The sequence below is a fragment of the Equus caballus genome, chromosome 2 (assembly GCF_041296265.1).
Source record: "Equus caballus isolate H_3958 breed thoroughbred chromosome 2, TB-T2T, whole genome shotgun sequence".
Classification (NCBI taxonomy): Eukaryota; Metazoa; Chordata; class Mammalia; order Perissodactyla; family Equidae; genus Equus; species Equus caballus.
This window is the reverse complement of record NC_091685.1, coordinates 27,888,754-27,905,700: the sequence shown is the minus strand read 5'-3', so window position 1 is coordinate 27,905,700 and position 16,947 is coordinate 27,888,754. Positions and strand designations below refer to the sequence as shown.

General features: G+C 37.2%; 1 protein-coding gene across 17 annotated transcripts in view; it reads right to left on the bottom strand.

Annotated features, from left to right (window-relative positions):
* The window catches only part of EYA3 (EYA transcriptional coactivator and phosphatase 3), a 100,196-nt gene that overhangs the window by 34,734 nt on the left and 48,515 nt on the right, over positions 1 to 16,947 (bottom strand). For 8 of the 17 annotated variants that reach the window (XM_070260636.1, XM_003364427.5, XM_070260640.1 and 5 more), the window contains 3 exons: positions 16,432 to 16,498; positions 13,563 to 13,699; positions 218 to 303 (listed from right to left, as the gene is read on the bottom strand). In XM_070260636.1, coding sequence (XP_070116737.1) covers positions 218 to 303; positions 13,563 to 13,699; positions 16,432 to 16,498 — 290 coding nt within the window. Of the gene's footprint in view, positions 1 to 217; positions 304 to 7,358; positions 7,497 to 13,562; positions 13,700 to 16,431; positions 16,499 to 16,947 lie in introns of all 17 variants that reach the window. The other 9 variants (XM_001500462.7, XM_005607290.4, XM_070260634.1 and 6 more) reach the window with 3 other exon arrangements.

The following is a 16,947-nucleotide window of genomic DNA, read 5'->3' as shown; positions in this document are numbered from 1 at the left end:
GCAGATAAAACCATATCATTAAAAGGCTTAGGAGAAGAATGAAACTGGATGGTAGCCTGAGAAACTATCCAGGGCCCTAGTTCCGAGGGCATTCAAAAGGTCTCTCCACAGCCCCTACTGGTTGTTTCCCAGATTGGCAAATTGATCATGGAAAGAAGAGAGGAAGAGCCAGTTAGATGAATCATATCAAACAGGGTGAACAAAAGCAGCACTGTACCTGGTTTGAGATGCTGGAAACTGCTGCTGTTGGAATATTGGCAACTGTAGATGAAGTGGATATCAGGCCGGCATTTGTGCTTGAAGCTATAGGATTGAGAGTGTTAAAAGATATTACATGAAAGGGTAGAAGACATTGGAAATATATTGTGTCTTAGGTAAACAGATCTACAAGGAGATAAAGAACACTGGCAAAGGAAACAAATACTGGTTGTGTTCTTTTGCATGCCATACCTTAATTTAGACTTACAAATAAAACAGTTCAAATATTTCTCTGTTTCAACTTGAGTCTTCAACTCTTCTTACTAAGTCCTAGAAAGATACATAATACAATGCGCTGGCTCACACTAATGATACCAATGAAATCAGAAGCTAAACCAAATCACTCCAGTCCCTCTTCTCTGGCAGTTGAAAAACGATTCACCTGCAATGTGACCTACTGACAATCAGTAGAAACAAGAGCTCTGGTCAATCCACATGTAAATCCTGCACTGTGGCATTTATGGTCACTTGCCCAAAATTAAGCCTTTTCTGATGAAAAGAACTACTTTGAGAAATAGAGCTGGTCCTCCAAATTCTAAAGTGCTTGGACTTGCTTCTTGTGTTCTACTCAAATTATGAATTATTAATGTGGATCAACAAACACCATGATCTGGCATTTAATGATTTTATCAATGAGCCTGGAAAAACTTGGAAAATATTAACTATTATTCTGGCCAGGTAAAAATGTACTCTATAAGTTACTTAGGCTGCTTGTCTTAGGACAACGAATTTGGGTTAAGTTTCTCATACCTTTCGATCACAGATTCCACCACAGTTTTAATCAAATCCTCAGTGACTAGTGTTAGCCACAGTGACCTTTCTCAGGTAGACAATGTAACTGAAATTGCGAGGTACTGGTCTTTAACTCCTTTCTCTCGCTTACCATAAGCACACTTAAGACATGGTTCCCAGTGCAGTCAAACACACCATAAAGGTTCACCATCAGGTAGACTTCACTATCTGACTACCTATCCCATTAGCAACGAAGTCCTCTAGAGGGAAAGTTAATTGGAAAACCTCCATTAAGAACAGGGCAGGTGAACACATGCAGCACAAACATGACAGTACTGGTCAAAACCAGAGGGAATTTTTATCCCTTTCCCCAAGGGTACTCTGTTTAGAAGAAAGTCTAGAAGGATTAAGGTAAGTTAGATATAAGAAGCAGCTATTGCTACAACCCCAGCTTTCAGATGAAGAACCTGGGAGAAAGAAGAGTTAAAGTAATCTGTCCACAGTCATGGAGCTAGAGGTAGATAGCCAAGATGACAACTGGGATCTCCCAATTCTTCATCCAGTGCCCTTTCCTCAGAGTCAGTAGCTGAGCTAGGGATCAGATTTCCTGACTATCCAGGGAGATTTTCTTTTCTTTAGTTCCCCTCAGGGGAACTAAAGGACTCTTAAGAGTTTACTTTCTTTTTTTTTTTTTGAGGAGGATTAGCCCTGAGCTAACTGCTGCCAATCCTCCTCTTTTTGCTGAGGAAGACTGGCCCTGAGCTAACATCCGTGCCCATCTTCCTCTACTTTATATGTGGGATGCCTACCACAGCATGGCGTGCCAAACGGTGCCATGTCTGCACCTGGGATCCGAACTAGTGAACCCCGGGCCGCCAAAGTGAAATGTAAGCACTTAACTGCTGCGCCACAGTGCCGGCCCAAGAGTTTACTTTCTTAAACCCAACAACTACACGACATAGATTTTTATAACCTTACAGATGGTATTTCTTTCCACCAATATTCACCTTCTCTACTATGGCCTACCCTTTTTTTTTTCCTAAGGAGAAGTACTAAGAAATTACTGTACACAGCCTAGATGACTCTATAAGCAATTTTTAATCATTCTTATGGGAAAAGAATTTTGAGTAGATTCCAGGTTCTATTACCAGTCCATGATGCTGGGAGGCCTGCAATAAAACAAACTGAACATAGGTGATTTAAGGTGAGAAAAAAAATGAAGAACTTAGTGTCCTAAGTTTCTCTCTCCCAGCAAAGTCCATTTCTAGCTCAATTTTTCTTTGGCCTTCATTCTAGCGCATACTCCTCTTTTCCTCCTATTTACCTTTAATTCTGCTCTACTTTCTTAATAATTTATAAATGGTTAGAGGTACAACATTCATATCTGATCTCTACACACATGAGGAAAAAGGTACTCTGTCTGTCAAAGTGGTTTTATAAATTTAACAACTTTCAGACTACTTACTCAATTGGGCTGGAGGCAAAAAGGTGGATCTTAAAACAATTGCCCATGTACTCTTATTTTCTCGGCAAGGAAGTTTAATGACTTGATTAGCTAACTGTTGATATTGTCGAAGTTTTCCACAAGTACCATACTAAAAATTACAAATTACTCTCAGCAATAGTGGCTTCGATTATAAGAAATGTTGGCCTGCTGACCTAGAAAGTTTATAGGGTTCATTAAGACTTCTTTCTCCCATTCAAACAAATATTCATTCCGCAAACCACGATCTACTATGCACCCAGAATCTATTTCAGTCACTGAAGAATAGAATAGTGAACAAGACAAAGTCCCTGTCCTCACGGAGTTTAAAATTCTAGTGACAGAAGTTAGAAGATAATTAAATAAATAATATTTATTTAGGCTCTTGTAACCATCATTGAGCCCAAGCTAAACTCACCTAAAAATGTACACAGTCACTGCATGCCCTACCTCCACAGAGCTAGGACTAGAAAGCCAGGCACCTCAAAAAAAGTACTAATCATCCTGCATAAATATATACATATGTAGGTCTCAACAAAAAAAATATTCAATCACAAATTTAAAAAACAAAAGCAGCAGCAATAAAACATGCAATAAAAAGTACAAATTTGGGGTCGGCCCAGTGACGCAGAGGTTAAGTGAGCACATTCTGCTTCGGCAGCCCTGGGTTCGCAGGTTCGGATCCCGGATGCAGACATGACACCGCTTGGCAAGCCATCCTGTGGTAGGTGTCGCACGTATAAAACAGAGGAAGATGGGCAAGGATGCTAGCTCAGGACCAGTCTTCCTCAGCAAAAAGAGGAGGACTGGCAGCAGATGTTAGCTCAGGGCTAATCCTCCTCCTCAAAAAAAAAAAAAAGTACAAATTTAGAGGATCACATAAAACCCAAGTGGTAACTCCTACTAACATATATCTAAAGGCTATTAGTTCTCCAAATGCCAATGGCATGGCCAACTGTTTTTGGATAGTCCTCACTCCTGTTCTGACAATGGAGCTGTGAAGTCAATAGAAAGACACAGCTTCTGAGAACTATGCCCCACTAGCAGTCCACCTAATATAGTCAATATACAGAGATAGTTTTAATCAGAAGACTGTGGTTATAGAACCGTGAGGGACAACTCAATTAAATGACATTGCCCCAAAGCTGGAGGGTTAACAGTACCTAAGAGCTGGTGCAAGATTTACTTTGTACCTACCTCTCTAATTTTACATATGTCTCTCCACTACCCTTGCTCGCCCTGGCTTTCAGGCTACCTTACTCCAAACAAAACAAACTTGTTCTCACTTGAGGAACTTTTGCAATGTTGTTCGCTCTGCCTGGACTGTTATCCCTGACCTGTCCTTCTCACCCTCTCAGCATGATGGCTCCTCCTCAGCATGTCTACTTCCTCAGAGAGACTCTCTCTGACCTCTCTACTAAAACTAACTCCTTTCTTGTTTTCCCAGTCATAGCAATCTATTCTTTTCTCCTTTCAGAGGACTTTTCAAAATCTACTTATTTATTTACTTGATGTTTTCTGTCTCCACTACTGTCTGTAAGCTTCATGAGTGCAGAATCTGTCTTATTCATTATCTCCAACACATCCAGCAAAGCAACTGGCATATAATAGGTGATGCTCAATAAACATTTGTGGGATTCGGTATACCATGTATGCATGTATATTCATGTATAACTTGTGGGATTCATGAATAGCATGTCGAGGGCATCAAAAATAAGGAAAGTCTGAAAAACTGCACAGTCAAGAGGAAGCTAAGGGGATACGACAATTAAATGAAACGAAAAAGAACATCAGGAAAAAACTAAGGAAATCTGAATAAACTATAGACTTAATAATAATAATGTACAAATATTATTCATTAATTGTAACAAATGTTCCATTCTAATAGGAGATGTTAATAACAGGGGAAACTGTGTGCAGAGTGGGGAAATACACAACTCTGTACCATTTGCTCAATTTTTCTCAAATCTAAAACTATTCTGTGTTTTTGGTGAGGAAGATTGGCCCTGAGCTAACATGTGTTGCCAAACTTCCTCTTTTTGCTTGAGGAAGATTGTCGCTGAGCTAACATCTGTGCCAATCTTCCTCCACTTTATATGTGGGACACCACAACAGCATGGATTGATGAGCAGTGCCTGGGTCCGTGCCTGGGGTCCAAACCCATGAACCCCAGGCTGCCAGGACGGAGTGCGCAAACCCAACCACTATACCACTGGGCCGGATCCAATCTAAAACTATTCTAAAAAATACAATCTGTTAAAAAAAATCTCCTGGTCAATGAAAGACTATTGTGTATTACAATATTAGAGTCCAAAGACATTCATTAAAAGTCAAGACTGAGTTAAAATTAACTTTGAAATTTCTGAGAGTCATTTTGCCCCTTGAATATTAATCATTTAAACCATCTCAACTGAAGAAAATAACCAGATTGGGCCACAGAGTCACAGACAATCTAGGAAAAGACTGATATAAAGAAGCCAGATCTGCTTAGTCAAAGGGTTTTCATGAGCATTGAGTTATAAACTAAAGAATAGGTTTTGATCAGAGTGATCAAGCCAGAAGTAGAATTTGGTTTTTGAGATAATTTCCCTAACTTCCTCAGAGAAGAGAGAGGCTATGGTCAATTGTAGAATGCTCTGGGGTGGGATACCAAGACATTGCTGTTTTGACCACTTAAAAAAAAATCAATACAATGTCCTTTATTTTTATTCTGTGGAAGGACTGGGTAATTCCATAGGAGGAAGGGAGAAGCCCTGTACAGCTACAGTCATTATCCATGCTAAAGAAAACGAAAAGTGGGGGTGAGGAGAGTGATATTGGTAGCAGAGAACCCAGGTAATTAAAATCTGCCAGTAATATCCGTATTTCATTTCAGCCAATTGTTTCAACTTGTTTTCTACCAATTTTTTCTTCAGAATAAAAGGCAAAAAGTGATAAGCTGATGATTAACTTCTGCTTTAATTTCAACTCCGTGCCGAAGTTCCAACAAACAATAAAATGGGCTAATAGGTTAACCAGAAAAAGGGAGGAAAAATGAATCTAGATATTTGTCAGTATAGGTTCTCAATTATGGGACAGTTGATATTGATACCATGACTTCAATACTGAAAATCGTAACACTGCATTCATGCTCTGGGGTCAGACTGCCAGCTTATCTTCTGACTTAACTATTTACAAACTTTGTGACCTAGGACAAGTTACTTTGCTTTTCTGCGTGTTATGTTCCCCATCTGTAAAATGAGATTAATAATAGTACTCCCCTCATAGGTGTGTTGTGAAGATTACATAAGTAACACTTATCTATCGCTTAAAACAATGCTAAGAACATACTAAGCACTTAATAAATACCAGCAATGGTCATTACTAGCAAAATGGGGGAAACTAGGTTAATCAATCAAAAGGGAAAAATGTACCAACAGATAACAAGTTAGGATAGTGATTAAGTTTAAAGGATATTCCATGACCCTTTAAAATCAATGGGTCCTAAAAGACCCCAACAAGGTGGTTCCTCTTCTTTTACAAGGAGGGAGAAGAAAGCATAGCTTTCAGGTTCCTCAAGTTCCAGATAGAACTACAGAGGAGTGGTGGTTTGACACTGGAAGAGGGTTATTAATACAAAAGAAGAAAACTCCTGGCCTTTCTTTCACGATCTAGGTGTAGTCATCAGGGATATATCTGTTTAGAAGGGACCTGGCTACCAGATGTGCCTGTAGTTGGACCCAAAAAGCCTACCAATCTAGAGATATACTTCATAAAAATGAAAGGAGGTAGAGGAGAAGACAGACCAAGTCATGCTCTTGAGTGTTTTCCCATTTTAGAAGAAGGGGGAGGGGACAAATAAAAAAAGAAGGGAAAATAAATTAAAAAAAGAGGAGACTTGATAAACAATAGAAAGTAACAGTAGCTCAGAACAAGGTCTTAGGAAAGTAGTGACTAGCTCCTTCCCAATGGACAAAGCAGAAGTAGTTCTCAATCATTTAACTGAAACAGGTAAAACTGAAAAGCAAAATATTTTGTTTAATATAATCTACATCAAAATATTTTTTTCATCACCTAAATTCATATCTTAAGAATACCTCAGACCAGTTTTTGCCATCCCACCCTCACCCCTCTAGCATCCATTTTATAAGGAATAAAATTTAAAAGCTGGGAGAAATCAAGAGAAAGGAGGCAGATGAGAGACCAGGTACACGGACATTAGTTCCCAATCTGGAGCAATGACAAACTGCCTGCATTGGATTTGGAAGGGTAGGCAATTAATTTCATAGTGCCTTTTGAGTTTCTTTGTTCCACTCCTAATATCACAATAATTCTAATCTTTTAGAGGAAAAACTCAGGGAGGCAGAGATGTTTATAAAGTTCAAGCTTTAATGCTAGGCTTTTCATCATGAAATAGAAACAAGACTGAACTTTTTGAGCAAGAAAAATACTCTCACCAAGAAGTAGTCAATGGGGGTGGAGGTATGACAAAACCACAGCAGGCAGCAGCACACACCTCACAAAGCAGCACTCATCTCACATCCCACTCTATTTGGACTTCACATAAGAGAAGTCAGCAAAGTTCTATTCCATGGAGTCTTCCGCTCATTTATAGGACAAAATGCCACTGAGAAGAGACTAGAACAAAATCAGACAGGTTTTCTGGACTCCAACATGCAAAAGGGTCCAGAAATTCTACTAAGCAGTTCACAAAGGCTAAACTACTTAAGAACGACACTCCTAGGTTCTGGTTTGCCTAACACGAAAAGCATGCACAAATGCAAATATCACACCCTTCTATTTTAGAAGACAGAGCTCCTGTATTACCCAATTTGTTTGGAGATACAGATAGATTAAAAACAAAAAACAATAATAATAAAAAACACACACAACCATGCCTATTTACCTTGAATGGGATAAGAATAATGTGCTGGGCTTGGCTGGCTTGTGGTTAACCCTGTAGTGCAGGTAAGAACACTGTGTTGACTTGGAGATGGAGTCTGAATTAAACCACTTTCAGGTTTCATACCTGGCCACAATGCACCTGAATCAGATAAATTGGACCAATTACAAACAATACACTGGAACTGAGGAGCATGGTTATGCTTTCAAATATCAGCCAGTAGGTTTAAAATCTAAATCTTAAAACAAAAATAAATTTGCTTGTAAGAGAAAATTGATTCTCCCACTCATAATATACCACAAGCAAATACAATATCAAAGAATTGGGGAATGGGGCCACAGGAACAAAAATCTTGTTAAAACCCCAATAGTGATATGTACATAAGTTCATTTACATGGTTGGAGGAAATCAACCAGGGCTCAGAAAAAGAGCTATTGACACCCAACCGGAGTACTTGCTGTAAAGAGTGCTTGATGTTCATGTACAGTGATAAATCATTTATCCACACTGTCAAGGTGGAAGACATTCCACATAAGTTTAAAATTCACTTACCCATTAAATAAGCACCAAATTTTTCTAAAATCTATTAAATACTTCTCTGCCTCCTTAAGCTGGTTATTTTGTTACCTTTATTTCTTCTGATTAGGAAAGACATACCTGCTTATTTTTATAAATTAAAAACATTATAGAAATATGTAACTTAGAAAAAATAAAGTCACATATAATCCCATAATCCAGACTGGACCATTGTTAACAGTTTGCAGAAGAGTCACTCACATTTCTTCTATGAATTTACTAATCTTTTTTTCCTTCTTTTTAATAAAAACGGGATTTGTAGGTACTGTTCATAATTTGCTTTTCCACATAATACCTCCGAGAGAGATCTTTCCATGACAGAACATATAAATCTATCTCATACTCACAGACATCATGACATAGATATTCACTTTTACTGTATTTTTATCACAATGCTCCTGAGTGATATATTTATATCCCTTCCTGAGTTCTTAGGCAAGGAGGAACATAGTGAAAATACCTTTAGATTTCCCAGAATTATTGTTCCAACATCAATGTTGTGCTGTGCTATATACATACAGAGCTCCCCCGCCCCCCTCCGCCCCAGAGGCTACTGTGGTATGTGAAGACATTGCTTACTACCAATTAGAATTCAAATATAGTTCTATGATTTTTAGGTTCCTATCACTTTGTCTTTTCTCTGTGATCTGCCACTTCTTGACAGTCTCTTGTCTCTGGGTGTATCTCCCTTTTCATTTGCAGTAAACTAGGAGACCATAAACAAAGCTTCGCTTCTACATGAAAGCCTAAGGAGGTCCTTTATGAGTGAACAGTTTTTGTGATAATTTTGGCTATGCAAAAGTCCATTTATAAAAAGCCTCACTGCCTAGTTGTTCACTGTGTGCTGAATAGCTATTGTTGCTGGATCAGTGTAGCTGATGATTACATCCAAGAAGGTTCATCAATCAAACACATTCCAAGTAAGTAACTAATACCAAGGTCTGCACAGCTTCAAATTCAACATTAACCCATTTCATCTACTCCTAATCTGACAAGGATTTTATAAAAATATAAAGCTTTGATAATAAGGATTTTTGCTTCACCAGGGCACTGACACATCTTAGCACAAATCAGATCTGTAAAATTTGTTGATAAGTAAATATAAGAATAGTAAAGGGAGATGTGAAAATCTTAAAAAGTTGACAATAGGATATGGTAACTGCCTTGCCCCAAATTCTTAAAGCATAAAAAAACCAAGTCATATTCTTTTCTAACCTGTTAAACACATGAAATAACTTATTTGAGGAGAGTGAGGGATATCAACATCTCTAGCACGAATTAGGAGGGTTGTCCCCGCCCCTTACTTCATGATCATTTAAAAAAGTCTTGTCCAGGTCAGCCACAGCTAAAGTCCTTGCTATAACTGATTTTAAACAATAAAAATATTTGAGAATCTTATTTTTTAAACATCTAGGAAGTGAAATTTGAATATGAGTGCCATGATTCTTGGTAGCTGAGTATCAAATTTTTTAGTAAACAAATTGCCATTTCAATGTCACAATAACTTTCACATTTACTGTAATCAATGTGATTTTTTTCTAAAAAGATTCTGAATCTGAGTTGTTTGATTTGTGAACATGTTTATTACTATACTGTACTGAAATACGATTTTATTAATAAGAATAGTATTAACTGAGAATGTTTTGCTAGTCTCATTATTTAGCATATTTTCTTAAAGTTTCAAAACGTAAAATGTCTATGAACTAGTCCTCCTTGTAAGGTAAAAACTTAGGGCAAAATGTCCAAGATAGTAAAGGAATAGCTACTTTTGAATGTTTTTGGCCAGAAACACGAAAAAGTTATTTAATACATAATTATTTCATGAAGAATAGAGGAATCAAAGACAGTATGGACACTCCCTCCAGCATCACCGGAGCCCTGCTCTTTAAGCACGTAAATATCTTCCTTTAAAAGCATCCTTCCCAGAATTCAAGTAATAGGTAACATGACCAAATGGTTTGGCTATAGAGCACTATTGCCCACAGCAAAGATGAAACCAAATACTGATTTCCCTGACTCCTAGCTCACTGCTCTATGCCTGTAACTACAAAGCTTCTTAACTCATTCTAAGCACCAGGAGCCTGATGTGGAGCAACAGTTGGTCTAACAATGGCAAAGTCTGTCTCTGAGTGCTATCCCCCTGCTGCCCCATACTGGGGTCTTATCACAAACTACCCAAGCTTCTCAGCACAAATACTTCACTATTGGTTAGTCACTAACCAAACTAATCTGAGTAGTTCAGTTTATAGTAATACATATCAGAGTAGTGGATCTTTAGAGAAGATTAGTTTGGTTAGTAACTTAAGCACATGTCAACGCTAGGGAAAAACACATGAAAGAATATCTTGGCTTGTTGATTCAGTAGGTCACTGGGATGAGCTATTATAAATTCTAAGTAATTTAACCTGACTACTTTTCCTAATTATAAAATAAGCAGATGTATATTATAGAAAATTAGGAAAATACAGAAAATGTAAAGAAAAAAATCGTGTAGTCTCACCACACAGAAAAAAAATACAGGACATTCTTGCTTTTGCACGGGATTGTATTAACTGAAACCTGTGAATATTGGAACTGTGTCCTTGCTTTGCACGGTTCCATGGTACCTGAGATCAAATTTGTAGTGCCTATAGTCTTAACATTCACACTTTTTCTTCGAAATTATTCTCTATGCATGCATTTTTAAAAAATACTTAGTGTATTGTGTTTTCAGTTTATATACTGCTTTTTTCAGTAAATAATAAACTGTTTTCTTAAGATAAATATTCTTTATGAACATGATTTATAATGGTTATGAAGTTTCCTATCCTATGGATACAGTGCAATTTAACACATACCTTTTGATTCAATATGCAGATTGTTTCCAATCTTTTGCTGTTATAAATAATGCTGTGATGAGTATCTTGGTTAGTAAGTGTTTGTGAGTATCTCTATTAGTTCCACAGGACAAATTCCTAGAAATGAAGTTACTGAGGGAAATGGCATGAACATCCTTAAAGCTCTTAATATATATTGTCAAATCTCTGTCTAACATTAAAGTTCTTCTAAAAGAAGAACAGTGGCAGCTAAGGCAATCTTTTATGAGTCCCTAAAAATAAATGGGTACCGTTTTCCTCACACATATTCATTCAGATCACTGGAAGTTAATCCTCTAATCCTCTTTCTGGCATTCCACCACATTTCTATACAGCTCTGAAAAGAATATGACCACTATTCCTGTACTGTTAAAGAGTACTCATAATATAGGCTTCCTAGATTTCCTCCAGTCTTTTCTCCTTTCTTCAAGAGGAGGAAACTTTTAAATTTCAAACCAATTCTGAAACTATCTTTTCATACAGACCTAAACTTATGACTATTTCTGGAATTAAACAGATCTGGGTTCAATCTAATCCCAGGCATTTACTAAGTGTATGACCTCAGGCTGGTCACTTAATCCTTCTAAACCTGTTTCCTCATCTATTAAAAAGGATAATGCTATGACTTACTTCTTAGGACTGCTTTGAGAATTAAGTAATAAGACAATACAGTAAAGTGTGAAGTACTTATTCTTAGCATACTGTTTGGTATAGTAAACACTCAATAAATATTAGATAGTATTATTATAATGAAATTTTCTGTAGCCTTGTTTACATCTGAAATAAAATAACACACTAACTAATCTAGTTTTAGTGCTAATAGGCACTAAGATTACCAAAATCTTCACAAGAAGAAAGAAATGAAGTGTTTTCTATTAGAGAGACACATTAAAAAGAAAAAAGGCACATGTTAAAACATAAGAAAATGTCTTTTAAAAATAGTCACTTTAAACAAGTATTACAAAAATCTCTTTATAATTTCCTTTATAAATTCTGAGAATATGCCATATCTGTCATTCACATCACCTCAACCTAAATCTCTCTCTATAAGTCTCCTATTACTTAAAGTCAAATTAAGCTAATGATCATCTCTCTCAATTACTGACAGAAGAATTAATGAAACAAGTCTCCTTCACCCCTAAATACTAAACAAAAACAGATTACTAAAAAGAGCCCATTATTATCAATATTTCTTCACAATATAAACAGTTTCCTTCAGGTTTTTAACAAGGATCTATCTGTTTTACAGAATATTTCTTCTTTCTTTAATACAAGGGAAATGCATAATACCTAGGACCTATATGCACAAGGCACTATGTTAGGTATTCCATAATCTGAGTTCAGAGGTATAATAGGAGTTTTATTTAACACTAAACAGCAGGTATGATCAACTGTTCAACAAAGTCATAAAGGGCTTTGGGCTTGCTAATAATGAATTTAAATCAAAACAGAGGGTAAAAAAACCAATATGAAAATACTTACTTTATACTTGCTAGCCTATTACTAGCCAGCTGTTGAAAAATTAGTTTTAATGTACACAAAAAGAAATAAACACAAATGGAGATTTCTGCTTCCAAAAGGACTGCTGAGTCTTGGCTAGTTAAACACACCACAGAAAGATTTTAGTACACTGGCTGATAATGACAGGCATGAAGGCATGGACATACAAACAGGAAACATGAGCATTTCTGTTTCTCGTCTCTCGTGAAGTTATCAACTACCACTATCATTAAACATAACCCCCAATTTTTGTTTCTATTAGTTATCAGGAGCCAAAGAATGCTAAAATCCTAAAAGAAAGCTATCACTATCATAAAAGACTAGCCAATGAGCAAGGGAAAAGCAGGAATGTAGCCGAAAGCAGGCAACGCTAATACATCCAGAATCTCTGGCAATCTGTTTAGAAGATTTTTCTAATTCCCAGCTAGTTTCAGTAAAGCCCACAGAGACATAATTTTATTAACACATTGCATATTTCAAGGTAATACAGCATTCTCTCAATTTTCTGACACCAGTTCTAGGGAGGGGGCAATAAAGCCCACCACATGTATCTATCAATTAACAGAGAGAAAAACCAGCATAGATATTATGTGCCCAAAAGAATCTCAAACTGACTTCTAGTAAATCTTTCTAATTTATAGTTCATGTCCAGGATATCTAAAACCAAAGAACAAAACTCTCTACGCACATGATAAGGTCATACAAAACTGGAGATTTCCCCCATTCCAAGATGACTTTTTGGTTCAGGAGAGCAACAGTTCATCAATTTGGGGCAACGGGGAGGAAGGAGAGAGAGAAACTGACCCCCACCCCAAAAAGAGAGTAAACTCTAAGATACAGTCTACCTGGATATTTAGATTACCTGATTTTAGCAAGAAATTGACTACCTCAAAATGTATTTATTATGCTTACCTAACCATGGCACCAAGTTTTATAGAACCTAAGTCAAATCAATAGTAACTCCTCAAAGAGTTTTCTAAACACTTAAAGATTGCAAGCTTTACAGTCAATACTCAGTATCTTGGAAATAGGTGAATTTTAGTAGATAAACAAACAAGTATTGAAAAGTTATGATTTTTATATTACATGCATCAAATATACTATTGGAAAGTTGCATACCCAACTTCTATCACACCTGTAACTGAGTAAGTGCTCTGCAAAGAATGACCCATCTCTCAGCTTCCTGATGAGCCATGCTTGCTTTTTGGGGAAAGATGGAAGTTTCTGGCGGATAAAATCAACATTCTTAGAAACTGCTTATAATAGGATGTCTTACCAAAAGGAGGTAGTCCATACGTTTGGGTTGCCTGAGGGTAGACAGCATAAGGTTGAGACTGCTGTAACGTCTGGTACTGAGTCTGTCCAGGGTAAGCAGTTTCCGAAACAGGAACTGAGAGGATATGTGCATAAGGTCTAGAAAAGTTCAAGAAAACAAAAACGTACATGTGTGATGTATTTTAGCAATGAAAAATACATGAAATAGCTAACACCACTAAAAGCAATGACTCAGCAATGAGGAGACTAACTTTCCACATAAAACGTCTCTTACTATGGTCAGAAAGGAGAACTAATTTTTCCTTTCCTGGTTCTACTATCACCTACCTAAGAAACAATTTTACGGAAAATTTAATAGTTTCCAAATATCCTCCCAAGGTCCAAATACTATGCTACAAACATTTGTGGTGTGCTACTTGCAAGGGCCTATGTGAGATACAAGGATGGATCAAACTTTTTATGTCCTTATGTCTACATACAGAATAAAACCCTAAAATAACAGAAAGCCGGATAAAACATGAATTGCAATTGGCTCTCGTTCTCCACCCAACCATCTGGACCAAACTAAAGTTCTGAGAGGAAGAGCAGGACTTGGAAAAGAGAGTGAGGCTGGTCGAGAAAAGGCAAGCAACCACGTTAGAAAACGGGGAGTAGGGGTAGGCCCCAATGTCCCCAGATCAAGCGTACAAAACAGGAGCAAGGTAACTAATAAAATCTGGGAAGTCTCAGACGGGACTCAGAATCTCCCCACTGATATTTAGGCGAGTATACAGTCACTGGTTGGTGCCAACGACATCAGGTTTAACTAGGGATTTGAATTCCTCAGTGAAACTTCTGGGACTTTAGACTAGACAGATGATCTGGTCTTTACATTCATGCAATAAGATGGTCCCACATTTTATGCACTGAATTTTCACTACTAGCTATTTTATTTGGTGAGTTATGCTGTACTTACAATGCAAGAAAGTGCTAAATGTACCATACAAGTCATAACAATAAAATACTGAGGTGAAGAGGTGTTTCAGAAGGGGAAAATTTTTTTCAGCTTTGGGGGAGAGGAAAATGAAGGAAGGCTATAAAGAAGTGGTATGTGAGCTGAGCAGATAAGATGTGCTGAAATGGGAAAGGGTGTCCTAAGAAAAGAGAAAAACTCTAGCAAAAGTACAAAGGTAGGAAAGCAAGGGCTTCAGCTTGCAAGGAACATAGATTATATTAAGGGAAGTATATAAAGGGAAGGGAAGTAGCAAGAGAAAGAAAGATAGCAAAGACCTTGAATATACTAAAAGAGTTCAGATAAACTGAAACAATTTGGAGTCACTGAAATGGCTGAGCAAAGAGTGACAAGATCAGAGCTATTCTTTAATAAAGGTTAATTTGACTTGCTATGTAAAATGGATTAGAAGGTGGAGAAACTGGAAATAGAGATCCAGTTTAAAAAGTTATATTACAATGGTTCAGATAAGTGGTAAGGCGGTCTGAATTAAGATGAAGGCATAGCTAATAACAAGTCCTGAATGCAGCAGGTATGCAAATATTTTTTGAATGAATGAATGAATTTGGAATATGCAACATATTCACATCTCAGTAGATGCCAAGAGACTGAATTTGAAAATTTCTATTCTTCTTAGCCAGATACGAGACCAGGAAATAGCTCAGGCTGTAGCTGTTAATCAATTCTTATGGGAACGATTTAAAATCTTAGTGACTTCAAATGTCCACATGAAAATGACTGGCCCAAGGACACTATTAGTGTTAATACCAGATTAGAATTTGGAGAACTCACTGAGTTGACTTTTTAATTAGTTTACTTTTTAACTGATGCAAAATTCAAAGGGTACACATGGGCACAAAAAAGAAAAAAAATGTCAGTTTTCTTTTTATAACAGGCCCATAGGAATCACTCACCTCTGTTACCAATTTTCTTTTCTTTTTTTTTTTTTTTTTTTTGAGGAAGATTAGCCCTGAGCTAACTACTGCCAATCCTCCTCTTTTTGCTGAGGAAGACTGGCCCTGAGCTAACATCCGTGCCCATTTGCCTCTACTTTACACATGGGATGCCTACCACAGCATGGCTTTTGCCAAGTGGTGCCATGTCTGCACCGGGATCCGAACTGACGAACCCTGGGCCGCCAAGAGGCGGAACGTGCGAACTTAACCACTGCGCCACAGGGCTGGCCCTACCAATTTTATGTATCCTCCATATGTAAGCGCATAAGAATATATCCTCATTTAATAAGCAAACTTGTATGTATCCATGTATGTGTAGGCTCACTCTTTATCAATATACAACTGGTAGCTTTGCAAACACACTGTTCTGTACCTACTCACCTTGGAGATGGGTGATTAATTTGGTGGATCTTAAATGCTGATCTTACCCCACAAAGGCCCAAAATGTTGCCTCTTAGTGACTTCAACCCTTTAAACCTCTCTAACTTCAAGCCCCATTCTACTTTGAGGACATTCCTAAAACAAGAAACTGAACACAGATTAGGCTGAGAACTCCCAGTCTGAAGCTAGCTTGAGCTGTTTTTATTGATCTGTCTATCAAGATAGAGGAAAGACAGAATGATCAGACGTCAATCAGTGATACACTTTGATCACTAAAAGCATTTTTCATTTTTAGTGCCTATTCATTTAAAGCAAGCTCCTAGGTAACAGTGATCTATTCCAGGCAACCATCTACTTTTTAAAAGGATGTTACATTACATAGTTTACATTCAGAGGGAATAAAAACACTGAAGTAGGGACAGAGAGAACAAGAAAGGTAGAAATAAGTTAAACGTGAACTTAATAAGTTAAATATTAAGTTAAATTTTGCAACGAACCTAGAGAAAAAGCATATAGAATTTTGAAATAATTATTCAACTTACTTTGCAGAATACATTTGTGAGGTATAATCATTGGATGAGCGAGGGATGTAATCGGTGCATGTCATAACTGAAAGAAAGATATCACCAGGTAAAAAAGTTACAACATTTCAAAAATGAAATGAGAAAACTGCATATCTCATTGTATCATCTTTCAAACTAAGTAACAGAATATAGCTTGGACATCAAAAATTTAGAAAGACTATGTAAGAGAAAATACCTCACTCTTCTAATAACAGGTTTAGAGATAGAAAAAGCTAGAATGTGGGGGTATGGAAAAGAGCTGAAGATTAGTATCAACCGATCTCTATCTTCACTCATCACTGATCTAAAACCACAGATGAAGCAACCTCCTAAGCTCTCAGCTGTGCTCATAGGCAAACTTAAAAAAGCAAGATCCATGTTTAGGAGACATATCATATTTCTTCAGCTCATTCATTCTGTGGGTGCTTACTCTATTCTGAGTAAAAAGCCGTTAAGAATGACTTGCAGGAAGACAGATTTGGGGAAGGTATCCAA